Raw genomic sequence first — 14,046 nt, forward strand, 5'->3', positions numbered from 1 at the left:
CAGAATAACTCTAAATAATATGAAAAGCCTGCAAGCAATGGAACCGCACCACAAGAAGCGCTCAGCAATGCCCCTAACAGACATCACCTATTTAATAAATAACATTATGACCTCTCCAGTACCTGACAGTTAAAAGCCGACAGACAGGGGTGACCAAAAAAAAGATTAATATGACTATTAATATTATGATAATTATATCCCAAGTAATGGGGCCCCTCACTCCCACTGCAGGGCCCTCTCACCTCGGCCCTCAACGGCCTCAGTCGATCAGCACAGGACGGCGCAGTCAGATGACGTCACATGGCAGAAACCATGTCCCGCAAGCCACAGAGCGCTAAACACAAGCGCGCGGCTCCCCAATACAGCTATAAACACATAGAAGGTCCGTACACCACTAAAGAACTCGGTATTCCGAAAAGCCCGCCGGGTTTTACGGGAATTTAGCGCATTTGGGATACCCCGAACACGTTACCCGCTGACACTGACCGCAAGCTCAACGCCTACATCTCCAGCCGTTGCCAGAATGAGCCCGGAAGCCAAGCGACAACCTGATTGGCTAAGAGGAGGCCCGCCTATAGCTAAGCTCCACTCCTTGGAGGCGAAAACACGTTGAAAACAGGATGTGCGGCATGTTACGCTGTACGATCCACGGTGCAGCAACTAGTGCTGTCTGTCTCATTGCAATAACAGCTACAGGCAACCCTATGTCCCCAGTGCAACTCCTAGCACGCCTAGCCAGCCTAAGGCAGGTATAACTAGGGCACATCAGGGCTGTGTGTAAAACTGGTGTTAAAGGGCTACTCCAGCCATTATTATTATCTTTTATTTCTATAGCACCAACAATTTCCGCAGCGCTTCTTACAGTCCTTACATTATATGGGACATCATGGATACTTTGATGCATTTGAGCTTTGAGGTTAAGATGATACCTAGGATTGCTATAGATTACAAGCTTCTAAGACTACTTAGGCCTCTTCTTCAGGAATATCATCCAGTTGAAAGACCCCGTTGCAGTCCGTGAAATTTAAACAGACCGCGTAGTATTCATGTTACGGGCTCAGCCGCGTCACACCGGAGCTGCGGGAATGAAAGTGAGCCGGGTGAAGATACGTAGTAACCGTTTAGTTGCAGTTATCTAATACATCGTAACTCTTGGCAGTAACCGTAGTGGAGGTGACAAGCTTAACTTGGGGCTATATATTCACAAATGTTACCGCTTGATCGTGTCACCATAGCAACCAATAAAATGTTCCTGCTAGTTGCTATGGCGCTTTAAGGCCAGCGCCCACTTGATGTCAGCTGGGCATGCGCGGCCGTACACTATGTTTTTATGTCCTGTGGGAGATGTCCCATTTGCGCATGTATGCCCCCCAAACCAATTTTATACCAAGGCTATAGGTATAAAATGCTTCTCCCGATCCATTTGTCCCCCGTACTCCATGGTTACGAACAGAGAAAACATTTAACTTACTCCTATCACGGCCAGTGTGTCACCGGTTCATATTGATGTGTGTTGTTTTCCAGCAAAATAATAGCGCTATGCATTATGCAGGGTCAGCACGATTTAGTGGTAAAATCTAACTAGAAAGTTTAAAGAAGCATTAGCAGGCGTATAATGTGTTCAGTCCCATTAAACCTCATTGTGTGTTTATACTTATGAAATAAAAAGTCAAAATTGGCTTTTTAAAAGTTTTTATTGCGCAGTGCATTCTGGTCCTTGTAGTTTGGGCGGGTTAGTCTCCATGGTAACGCGGACGCGTCGGAAACGTGGTGGACTTCGGCTCCCGTCGTACCCTGCGAGCGGTATCCATAGCAACGCGGGAAGCGTACACAGAGCGGAGGCAGCCATGGGACAGGACTATTACTCGGTGCTGGAGATCACGCACAGCGCGGGGGACACCGACATCAAAAAGGCGTAAGTGTTGGGGAGCACGCACCCTGGGCTGGTATGCAGTCCGCGGCTCCATCATACCCACTCTCAGCACTCCCAGGACAGGCAGCCGTAGAGCTCCTCTGGAGTGCAACTCCCAGGACAAGCAGCCAACAGTTCATGGGAGTGACATCATCATTCATTAATGTGATGTATGAAGTGGTACACTCTGAAGCAATCTGTTACACATCCCTTCAGTGCTTAAAGGGTTGCAAGCTCAGTGGCAGCCGGTGGCAGAGCCGGCATATCATAATCAATTTCTTGTCCCAAAGTCCCCCCCCCCCCACAATTACAAAGTCTGCTTGAACCAGTCATCACTCAGCGACTTAATAATACTGGGGAGATAACTTAATGGGGAGGAATAATTATGCATGACTGCGTAAGCGTGTGTATATATGTTAGTTTGTCTAAACATGTGCCAGTGCGTATGTGAGTTACAGGTGGGGAGGCCAAGGGGCCGGTGGGGCTACTTGGCTTTATCGCCCCCCCCCCCCCCCAAGCCACAAAGTGCCAACCAAATCTATAAAATGTATTGGCGCCTGGAAATTGCAAAGACTCCGCCAGACGAATGCCCCGGTATCCCGGCCGGTATCTAGCGGCACCGGCACGTGTATAAGGGGCTCTGAAAGACACCCTTTGAGCTCCAGGGGTGAATTAGACGTCGTCCCTTGGCCATGATTCGCCAATTAAAGAAAGAGAGACCCTGTGTGATATTCCTTATACATGTTACCAACCCTTTTTTTTTTTTTTAGATACCGGAAACTGGCCTTGAAGTTCCACCCGTTAAAGAATAAAGAACCGGCAGCTCCTCACCGATTCCGGCAGATTGCCGAAGCTTACGACGTGCTGAGTGACCGTAAGTTAAGACAAAAGTCATGAGTATGGGGGGGGGCGCACGGCGATGCGGGGGATCGGCCGTACATCGCCCGCCTGGGTCACGCTGCTGGTCACCCGTCCTGTATGACCGTTTCCGGTCACAAGGAGTTTCGGTAACTAGAGCTACAGTGGGGTGAAAGTTGAAAAAAGTTAGTGAGGAAGCCTTTTAACCCCTGAAGCTGTGGAAGCTGCTCCTCTGAAGGTCCTCATGATCCTGGAGATCAGAACCTGAGTGGTTCCAAGACGGATCTCAAGAGGGGGGCCGACCAGCGGAAAGCTGTACTCTGGGTTAATAAGGCAGTAGAATTAGGCAGAGGGGCTGTGACAGGGCCAGGCTAGCTGGCTCATGTGTCATATGAAGTTTAGCCGGGTCACGGAGCGCTTTTGTGTCCGGTTCTGTATACCGTGACCCGGTAATATATTATATTGTGTTTATTGTGTAACCGGCCCAGAGACTGATGTGGCTTCAGCCCCAGCCTTCAAAGAGACGATCCTATAATCTGGCTGGGGCTCTTAATCAGCCAACACAGCCCTGTCTGCCCAGCCGGCACCCGCACTACAGGGGGGATAACACAGGTGGGGGAACCCATTGTATCCCTTAATCCCCTCACCTGATACATCCCCTGTATACTGATGGGATTTGTGATGGGATGTGGCTGATGGGATTGGGGGTTGGGTTCGGTACACATTGCATTGAGATTGTATATAAATTCTGTGTGTTTGTAATAAAGAGAGTTCTTCTTGGTTTGCTACGAATGGTGGTCTGGATGATCCGTGGATAGCTGAGTGCGATCCGTATGAGGGACTGACTGGTGATTCCTCAGCCCTCAAACAGGGGGACCCAGCCTTGGGTACGGTGACCCTGTAACACCCAGCCTTGGGTACGGTGACCCTGTAACAGGGTGTCTGCTGGCTTGAGGATGAGGAGCGCCGATCTCTGGAACCACCTGCTGCCACCAGGCGCACCACAAGGGGGGAAGACCATGCCTTGGCCATGTTATGGTTTGAAGGCCAAGCAGTTGTGACGTCGCTGGTTTCTCGCGCTGCGTACAGATGTCTCACGTCACCGGAGCTCCCGGATGTCACACGCACCAGCCCAGCGATGGTTGTCCACGTGCCGTGAGACCGTCGGGGACCTTTTATCGTATTCATTTCTGCGCTCAACAGGAAGCTTTTCTCTGATTTGTTTTCCAATAGCCCGAAAAAAAGCCACCTACGATAAGTTTGGAGAGGAGGGTCTAAAAGGCGGAATCCCCTCTGCATTCGGTGGAGAGGATGCCTGGACCGGCGGTTACCTGTTCCACGGGAACCCCGAGAGGACGTTCAGGGAGTTCTTTGGAGGAGATAATCCATTTGCAGGTAACAGGAGACACCCAAGGTCACAAAGAAACATAGAACCTGCCAAAAGATCGGCCCCATCCGGCCCCCCGTCTAATATGTCCGTTTCTCCTGCTGTAAAGACTTAATCAGTCGTTGGTCTTATCTTAGATTCAGGAGCCGTATGCCTATCCCATGCATGTTTAATCCCATCTACCACTTCTGCTGGGAGGCAGTTCCACTTATCTACCACCCTCTCAGTAAAGTAAGAAAAGTTCTAAGGAAACTTAAGTGAAAATGTAGGGCTCATAGAAACATAGAGTCTGATGGCAGATAAGAACCATTCATCAGTCGCTGGTCTCTCCTTAGCTTTCGGATAGCTTTAGTTTTTTTAACCCGTTTGATTTATAAAGCCGTTCCCTGCTGTTTCTATACACATTATCAGGGCTTTTAGGGCTGTAGAACCCTGCGATCCCCTCATACCCAGCAACCATTCTGACCTCCTAGAAAAGAGGGGGCATCAGGGGAGGAGAGAGGGGGCATCAGGGGAGGAGAGAGGGGACTCGGGAGGAGAGAGGGGCATCAGGGGAGGAGAGAGGGGACTCGGGAGGAGAGAGGGACTCTGACATTTGGGGTTGATAGAGGGACTGTCTCTACTAAACAGGGACTCATTGGAGGTAATTTTTCTGCCCAAGAGGGAGGATCGGGGCAGGTGGCAGCACAAGGTCCAAAGCAGGGAAGTCATTAGCATCACCAGCAACGATCACATGACGCTCCATGCACTCTTTTTTTTGTTATTGAAGATTTCTTCACGCCGGAGGGCAGAGAAGTGAATACGGGCTTCGGGGGGCTACGAGGGCGAGGCGTGAAAGTGCAGGACCCTCCGGTTGAGAGAGATCTGTATCTGTCTCTGGAGGACTTGTTCTTCGGCTGCACCAAGAAGATCAAAATCACCCGCAGGGTAAGCGACGGCATCTAAAGAACTCTAACCCGGGGCGTCTGTCAGGACTATCGCCGGCTCGATTTACAGCTCGTGCGTCACCACAAATACCTTGCGCACCTTGCACTTTCATAATAGTGTTTTGTGCACAAGTATAAGGTCCACGAAGCACTGTTTAGTCAATAAACCCCCCCCCCAAATAGTGTCTGCATTGGCTTTTTTGTGATGGGGCCACTACGGAGTTAATATTTTAAAGGGTCCTCGATGGGAGCTCTTCTAACAGACTTGAATAGTTATTCTATCCTTTTTCACACAACAGGTCTCCCCGGGGGGGGGGACGCGGCCAACGTGGGTTATTAGGCACTGACCACTTTCTTCTGACTTCCAGGTGATGAATGAGGACGGTCATACCTCCAGCATCAGAGACAAGATCCTGTCGATCGACGTCCATCCTGGATGGAGCCAGGGGACGAAAATTACTTTTCCAAAAGAAGGGGACCAGGTGAGGAGCAAGAAGACAAATAATTATATATTCAACCTCCTTATATACGATAGAGAACCGTGCAACGTTCACAGACACATTTATAAATATACTCTATTTGCTTGATTATAAGACAAGGTTTTTTTTCAGAGTAAAAAAATATCCCTGGTCTTATATTCAAGCTCATCTTATAATCAGACCTCAAATAGAGGTCTGACTACAAGACTAAGATCCAGATCCCCCGCAGCGCTGCAGGGGACCCGGATCCTCCTCTCTGGCTGGCAGGTTAATAATGTCAATTAACTCTATGCAGAGTTTATATGCTATGTGTATGTATGTATGTATATATATATATAGATATATATATATATATATATATATATATATATAGATATATATATATACGATGTCAAAAAATAGAGTATTGCAGAGTATGCGGTGATACCTTTTTTATTGGACTAACATAATATTAAAAAGACAAGCTTTCGAAAGAAAATAAAAAAGGTATCACTGCATACTCTGCAATACTCTATTTTTTGACATCGTGTCTACTGGACTAATACGGCTTCACCCTTTTACATTATATATATATATAGATATATATATATAGATATATATATATATATATATATATACATTCCCCGCCGTGACTTGGAGACCCGGACATGCAGCTCTTTACCCAGAGTCCCCGGGCCAAACCCAGAGAGTTCCCAGGTATGATAATCAGGGACCAGCACACTTGTTGGAAGGGCTTCCTATATTTCACCCAACACCCAGTGGTGGCTTTGTGAATAGACACAGTTTGTGTACCCAGCAAATATTATTCATCTTTCAGGGCCCCAACATCATCCCGGCCGACATCATCTTCATTGTGAAAGAAAAACCTCACCCACGATTTAAAAGACAGGGGGACGATTTAATCTACACGGCAAACATCGATCTGGGGAGGGCAAGTATTTTGGGGGGTTATATAACTGTATACACCGGCGGGGGGGTTATATTACTGTATACAGCGCTGGGGGGTTATATTACTGTATACAGCACTGGGGGGTATATTACTGTATACAGCGCTGGGGGTTATATTACTGTATACAGCGCTGGGGGTTATATTACTGTATACAGCGTGGGGGGTTATATTACTGTATACAGCACCGGGGGTTATATTACTGTATACAGCGCTGGGGGGGTTATATTACTGTATACAGCGCTGGGGGTTATATTACTGTATACAGCGCTAGGGGTTATATTACTGTATACAGTGCTGGGGGGTTATATTACTGTATACAGCGCTGGGGGGGTTATATTACTGTATACAGTGCTGGGGGGTTATATTACTGTATACAGCGCTGGGGGTTATATTACCGTATACAGCGCTGGGGGTATATTACTGTATACAGCGCTGGGGGGTTATATTACTGTATACAGCGCTGGGAGGTATATTACTGTATACAGCGCTGGGGGGTTATATTACTGTATACAGCGCTGGGGGGGTTATATTACGGTATACAGCGCTGGGGGGTTATATTACTGTATACAGCGCTGGGGGGTATATTACTGTATACAGCGCTGGGAGGTATATTACTGTATACAGCGCTGGGGGGGTTATATTACTGTATACAGCACTGGGGGGGGTTATATTACTGTATATAACGCAGGGGGGTACTGATTACAGAAGTGAGAGCCGCATATCCAGCAACAGTGACTTTGCTGGAAGTTATCGGGAGAAGCGGCTGACCCGGGGGGGTTCTTACCGGTCCCTTGGCTTTGGTTCTCTCTTTAGAGGTCCCTTTAAAGACCTCTGACGTAGGGTCTGGACCAGCAGTTTAAAAGATCGTTAATCTATAATCACTGCAGGCGAGACAAAACATTTCATCTCCTGGATGGTGCATTATGAAGGGCTGACCCGGCCCTGTACAATGTATAATTAATGGGGGGGGTGACTTAAGAACTCTCACCGTGGGGCGTAGTGATGTCACACTTTGACATGTTTGAAACGACCGTCATCATGTCGACAATCCCACGCCCCGTGCCAGTTCATATCTGACCAGCAGATGGCAGCAAAGCTTTAGAAACCTCCTGGGTCTCTCCCTCACCCGGAGACCTGAATTTTTAAGCCTGGGTCCGTGGCATATTCCGGCCCAGAGCAGTAGATAGGAGGGAGCGGTGCGCGCTATGCTTTCAGGATCTCCTCAGATGAATGCAGGTAGACCAAATGTTTGAGTTTCAGACATGCGCTGCTGACTATGGGGGATCTTTGAAGTATTAACCAATGATATTAAATATTTACATCATTATATATATATAAATCTAAGTAAATGAGCCCGTGGCAGACCCACGTGCCGCCGGCGTGGAGAGAGGCGCGCTCGCTAAACGCTCGTAACGTCTTCCAGGCGCTGATCGGCTGCACGGTGGAAATAAATACGCTGGATGAGCGGATCCTGAATATCCCCGTCAACGACATCGTTCAGTAAGTAGAATGCGTTTGGAGAGATTCGATATCCCATTTATTCCGTTAAATATATAAAATATATTAGAAGTATACAGGGCCGGGGCCGGACTGGCAATAAAAAGGTGGCACCGGGACTTTAAGGCCAGCAGCCACCTGTTGATAGACGCGCGGCCGCTACATTGTTACGCTGACGCAAAAAGCGGCCGATTGGGCATTTCTCCAGCGTGCCAGATGGCCAGTCCGGGGCTAGCCTCTTTGGCACCAGTACTACCTCCTGTTGTACAGCGCTACGGAACATTACGGCGCCATGTAACAGTCATACCGCAGATTTTAGAGATTTATCAAACAGATCCCCTTAACCCGCATCTCTTGCAGCCCGAAATACAGCAAGGTGGTCCCCGGGGAAGGAATGAGGTTCGCCACGGACCACAACCTGAAAGGGGACCTCATTATCCAGTTCGATATCCGCTTCCCGGAGCACCTGACGCCGCACAAGAAGCAGTTACTTCGCAAGGCGCTGCTCGCATAGACCCCGGCTGCTGTGTAAGACCCCCTATAATGTATGTCTGTAGTAATAAATTATTGCCAAAGTGCTTGCAGTCTTTACTGGGGGCATAGTAGCATCGAAGGAAGCTTTACTACCAAGGTGGTAAATAAGCAGAACAGCCTCCCAGCGGAAGTGGTAGAGGGTAATACAGCGAGGGTATTAAACAATCTAAGATGAGACCAACGACTGATTATAAAGGTCTATAGGAGTAAAAACGGGCGATTAGATGGGGCTGATCTGCTGGCAACAGGGGGGGGGGGGCAACTTAACAGCAAACGGGATAAAATGAGGAACGAAGGAAAATAAAGACCCACATATTAGTGGACTTTGGCAATTAAGGCCGCGTTTAAACAATCACATTGGGGATTATTCACTAAGCAGCACGCTCCACAGGGCACTCGGTTTGGTTTCCAAAAGCCATCTTACAGTCCCACTAACCCAGAATGGTGAACGACAAGACTGCCCCAGAAGACTCAGCGGCGTTGGCCTTGCAGAATGCAGTTATCGCATGGAAACATTTAAACACCCCCCCCATAGAAACTTGCCCTATAATACCACGTATGTGAACCCCCCCCTCCCATAGCATGTATGTGCCAAGTCCCCCCCCCCCCCCCATACATTTAGACAAGTGAACATCTGTCTGGTGGATAGTTTAACCCCTCGAGAATGAACTTTTACACGACAGGACCAGAGCAATCTGTATGCTTAAGTAGTTTTGCTCTATTATATAACTAGTATTTATTATAGTATTTATTTTGGGGTAACATGTAGGGTTTTGGGGGTTTTTTTGAGCCGGGGTACCAGGACAGTGAGATGATTTAGGTAACAGTAGGTGTCGCTCCCTTCTAAGTGTTCACCATGTAGCAGATTTAATCTTATAACTTAAATTCTGATATGAATGCGCCCCCCCCCCCAAAAAAAAAAACAACAAAACCCCAAAACAGACACACACGTTAGGCGTGATAATAGAAATTTAACAGACTTTATTTTTTTCACCATGCAAAGTGGTCCACAAACAAATCTAAAACACAGAACGTTCTAAAACCAAGTGAATTTGGTCTGTCAAAGTGGTTTAAAGTCGCAACAAGTGGTTTCATGTAAAAAACATACGATTCAGTCACTCCTACATCCCTTAACCCTTTCAGCACCAGAGAGGGTGAGACAGATACCGGGGGGGGGGGGGGGGGGGGGGGGTTGGGTTGCACATGCTTTCCTGTCTGGCACTAAATGGTTAACAGGCACCTGTTATGACATCAGTGCGAGTCATTGACAAACAGGAAGTTCCTCTAGAGTTTTCGGAATGTGAGGAGATTAAACCCAAAGTCGTCGGGAAGCGGGGGCGTTGCTCTTATTACATCATATTCTGACAAGTGGCCACCTACGCCGGGAAGGAGGATCGGGTCCTCGGGACATAGGAGTGAAACAGAATTCCATCACGGAAATAAAACCCCAATAATTCGATTTCATAACTTGGATAGAGAAATTTAAAAACTTTTTTTTTTTTTTTTTTATACCCCTAGCAAAGTAGACCAAGGGTTAAAAATCTAAGCCCATTGAGCCATTGGTGGTGCCAACGGTGCAAAACGGTGAGTTTAAAAACAAACGACATTTAATAAAAGTGATTTAGGGTTTAAGTAGCCAATTTTAAACATTAACACCCCCCTCCCGGAATATTTGCCCCCCCCCCCCCCCATTTTCAAGCTTTAAGATTTTTTTTAGGCTTTATATATTGGCTATTATTGGAAGGACGGTATATATATATATATATATATATATATATATATATATATATAATATATATATATATATCATGTAGTCATGGAGTGGAGATCTAGGACTGCTGTAAACAATGCTACGGGAGGTAGAGGATAGTGCTAGCGCTGGATTGAAGGCCGCCGGGCGACGGTCAAATAGGAGATTCCCAGGAGACGCGGGCCGACATCATGGCCCTCTTCAGCTGCTCGTAGGTCACGAACATGACGACGTTCCAAGAGCCCAGTCTCAGGAAAGATGGCATGAAGCTGGGGAGGGAAAAGGGCAAGTTTACAACATGCATGAAACACGAGAGTCAATGTCCATGAGGTGGTCAATAAGGGATAGTTCTTCTAGGGGGGGGGTATTTGATGCCCAGCAGGAGTGCCGTCATGACCTAACCATATGATCACAGGGGGCACTTGGTGGATCATGCCACTGTTTAGTCCCCCCCCCACCTGTGGTCATGCCATGATTGGCTGAAGACACCTTTGGATGGACATCAGGCCAAACCACACCAAGGATGTTCGAGGTTCTAATCTCAGGTTCTTTACATGGAGGAACCCTCTTTACATAAAGAATCCGGTCAGCCGTAAGACACTTTGTGCCGCCATGTTCGTCGCTCAGCAGGGAGGGTTTGTTTTAGGACTGGGTGTCAGGATCTGCCCTACAAGAATTATCGTTTAACCCCCCCTTTGTCTGAAGCCACCGCTTACTTACCCTTTGTAGAAGGCCATGGGGCCCTCCTTTTTGAGCATGGTGAGGGCACAGTTCAGGGCGCTGTTGTACTGGCCCTTGGCAGAGTTCATGTATCTTGTCTTCACTACATCGACAGGGGACGCAATCACGGTGGTGCAGAAACCAGCGCCGAACGCGGAAGTAAAATGACACGGGAGATTATCTGCGGGGGGGGGGGGGGGAAGAGATGAAGGATTAACACGAGACAATGCAACGTCTACAGGAGCCACGGTACCCACTCCCCGATTTACACGATGGGGTGGAATAACGGCATCCTTAATATGGAGCACAGAGACTCCCTGCATTAGAAAGGACGGCAGCTCCCATGGATCGGCCCTTTATAGTGTAAAGGAACCCCACGGAGAGCGAGCTCTTCTGCATACTCCATTATCCTCATACTACGCTAGTCAAGAGCATTTGTTTACTGATGCTGCTGACGAAACGTTATGCAAAGCTACCACCCAGAGCTTCATTTGCATACGAGTACGCAGGGTGTCAGATACTCCATTTAAATGTTAAAAACACGGGACCAGCCCCTTGCGAACGCAATGTGTGAGTTTACGAGCGCAGGAAAGTCTAGAATATATTCTCTGCGGGGCGAAGGAAGACCAAATGGGTCGCGTTTCTCATGCAGTTGAACTGGAAGTCCTGGGCATCGTCTCTGCTCGGTGTCAATCCTTCCATCACTACTACTAGATATGGGGGTCCCTCTTAAGCCTGTAGAAACCTAAAGCCCCCCTGGCGACGTGTACCAAGTCAGGAAGCTGGCGGAACTCGTTAAAGGAAGACGCCGCTCCCAGAATTCCAAAGCTCGCGTCTACTCACCAGACATGAGGTTGGATCTCAGCAGGGTGTCCTTGATGAGGTCATAAGTCACCAGCTCTGTGCAGTTGACGATGGCGTTTCTGGTGATATTTGGCGCGGTACCTACGGGTGCAGAAGAGGAGTTCACGTTAGTCTTTGTAACGCAACGACTGCAAGTCTATCCAAAAAGCCTGTCCGTCGTACTGACCTTTCCAGAGGCCGCGCATGCCTTCCTCTTTGGCGATGGTTTTGTAGGCATCCATGGTTCCCTTGTAGCGTCTAGCACTGGAAACGTTGGCCTGGGCCTGAAATCGTACCTTCACCACATCCGTGGGCTGAGCCAAAGCGACGGCCATGGCACCGGTGGTGCTTCCGGCAAGGAGCCGGCTGCCGATGCCAACATCTGGGGGGGGGGGGGAATGAAGACACTTTGGTCAACATCACGCATCATTGAAAAGGTTTAAGAACTCCCAACAAGACGGTCTGGACAATATGGTCCAACACGTGAATACCTCTATCTTATCTAAAAAGGTTGAGATGATCAGATAGTGAAGGGTAACAAATGTATCTAAGGCAATATACGGACATTCTAGATCTTCAGCCGTCTTCCCAGAATCACCGGGATGCGGTTCTGGAGGTAGCACCATGACCATCGTGCTATAAGATTGTACGGAGGAGACCGACTTACGCTCAGACCCTTTGGTGTAGAACTGTTTGACGGAGTCGTAAAGGCCGATGCGGACCGACGCGAAGCTCATCTGACGCTGGAGGCCGGCCACCAGGCCATTGTAGAGGCTCCTCGGGCCCTCGGTCTTCACCATTGTGGAGATGGTGCCAAAGACCCCCTTGTACTGGGCGGACTTCATGCTGACCGGGACTTTGGTCTCGCCTTGGATCTGCAGAGAGCATCATTGGAGACGTTTAGGTTGGAAGTGGTTAACGCGGCACAATGCAGGATCATTTATACAGGTTGCTGGGCCCATGGTGAGAAACATTAACTTGGTGCCACAGATACAGCCAAGTCTGCCACAAGCCGTTCCCGAGACCACCACGTTATGGTTCCACTGGCCACAAGTCACATCCCCTAGGAGACATTTACCTGCAGCCGGACCTTGGCCGTGTCGAGGGGGAAGGTAAAGAGGTCGGCTATGCAAGCGGCGGTGCCGGCGCCGATGAACTTCACCGTGGCTGTAGGCGGGACGTCTGTGGGTTTGAATCCAACCATTTTTCAAGTCTGTTTGAAGCCGAAACTCAAAGATGCGGAGAGGGAAGTCGGGGGGCGTTGTAGTGATAAGACAAGGCAAATAAACTCTGCCGGAGTCTGCGACAACAAGAAAGAAAAGTAACAGTTAGTGCGGTCTCTTCACAGCAAGAAGACAGTTATGGGGGGACCTTATTCAACAAGACACCGAGAGCAGGTTGGCAAGAACAGCTACATTTTAAACTGCTGGTGGGCCAGGGGTGATTTTTTAGTCCGCCGGTGGGCCAGGGGGTGATTTTGTACATATTAAGTGGTTTCAGACCGTAGCAGGGTTTAGTAGACGGGGCCTTTACAGTAAACAAGTCTTAGGACACCCGCTGAGCAGCTCGCTGGGTTTATAGATAAAGAAAGCAGCTGGTTGGTTATTGCCGTATATCACGTTAATGACTTATCTGGACAAAAGGCCAGGGATCCAAGAGCTGAAACTTGGGAGTCAAATGGCAGCAGCAGGACAGGAAGAGTCTTGCACACCAGCCGCTCGCAACTCTCATCATGCTGAGCCACTAGCTTGATGGGTAGTTGATTTATATTGGTGATCCGCCTAGCTAACACCCAGGAGAAGCCCCCTACTCTCAAACCAACAGCCTTTCACAAGTGGTTACCAACCAGGAAGGGGTTAATTTGTCACCCCTATCAGTTGCATCAGCCAAATAACGAGGACATATTTCTAGAGTCAGAAAGAAGAAAAAGGAAAAAAAAAAAAAGCTGGTGGCTGTGGTAGATAAGTGGAACAGCTTCCCAGCAGAAGTGGTAGAGGCTAAAGGGAATTTAAACACACATGGGACGGGCAACAATTTATTAATGTTTGAGTCTTTAAAGCAACCCGGGACTAGAAGGGCCAAAAGGGGCCGATCTGCAGGTTTCTATGTTTTGCTGCTCGAGGTCCAAGGGTTAGCGACGCGGCATGTGAATGGTTAACCGTGGCTCCTAGTAACAGTGTTATCTCTGAGT

At 48.4% G+C, this 14,046-nt stretch overlaps 2 protein-coding genes across 2 annotated transcripts; one reads left to right on the top strand and one right to left on the bottom strand.

The window, feature by feature from the left end:
- Window positions 1-1,847: 1,847 nt before the first annotated feature.
- LOC149281185 (dnaJ homolog subfamily B member 13-like) lies at window positions 1,848-8,522 on the top strand. Its single transcript, XM_089499521.1, has 8 exons — window positions 1,848-1,915; window positions 2,683-2,786; window positions 4,004-4,165; window positions 4,927-5,084; window positions 5,452-5,565; window positions 6,380-6,493; window positions 7,935-8,011; window positions 8,369-8,522. Exons 1-8 carry the CDS (start codon window positions 1,848-1,850, stop codon window positions 8,520-8,522), a joined length of 951 nt encoding a protein of 316 aa, XP_089355647.1.
- Window positions 8,523-11,008: 2,486 nt separating this feature from the next.
- LOC149281186 (dicarboxylate carrier UCP2-like) lies at window positions 11,009-13,059 on the bottom strand. Its single transcript, XM_089499522.1, has 5 exons — window positions 12,934-13,059; window positions 12,523-12,730; window positions 12,043-12,237; window positions 11,856-11,957; window positions 11,009-11,193 (listed from the first exon to the last, which is right to left on the bottom strand). Exons 1-5 carry the CDS (start codon window positions 13,057-13,059, stop codon window positions 11,009-11,011), a joined length of 816 nt encoding a protein of 271 aa, XP_089355648.1.
- Window positions 13,060-14,046: the final 987 nt, after the last annotated feature.

Source organism: Sceloporus occidentalis, unplaced genomic scaffold (genome assembly GCF_023333645.1).
Source record: "Sceloporus occidentalis isolate IW3139 unplaced genomic scaffold, rSceOcc1.0.p SCAF_137, whole genome shotgun sequence".
Taxonomy (NCBI): domain Eukaryota; kingdom Metazoa; phylum Chordata; class Lepidosauria; order Squamata; family Phrynosomatidae; genus Sceloporus; species Sceloporus occidentalis.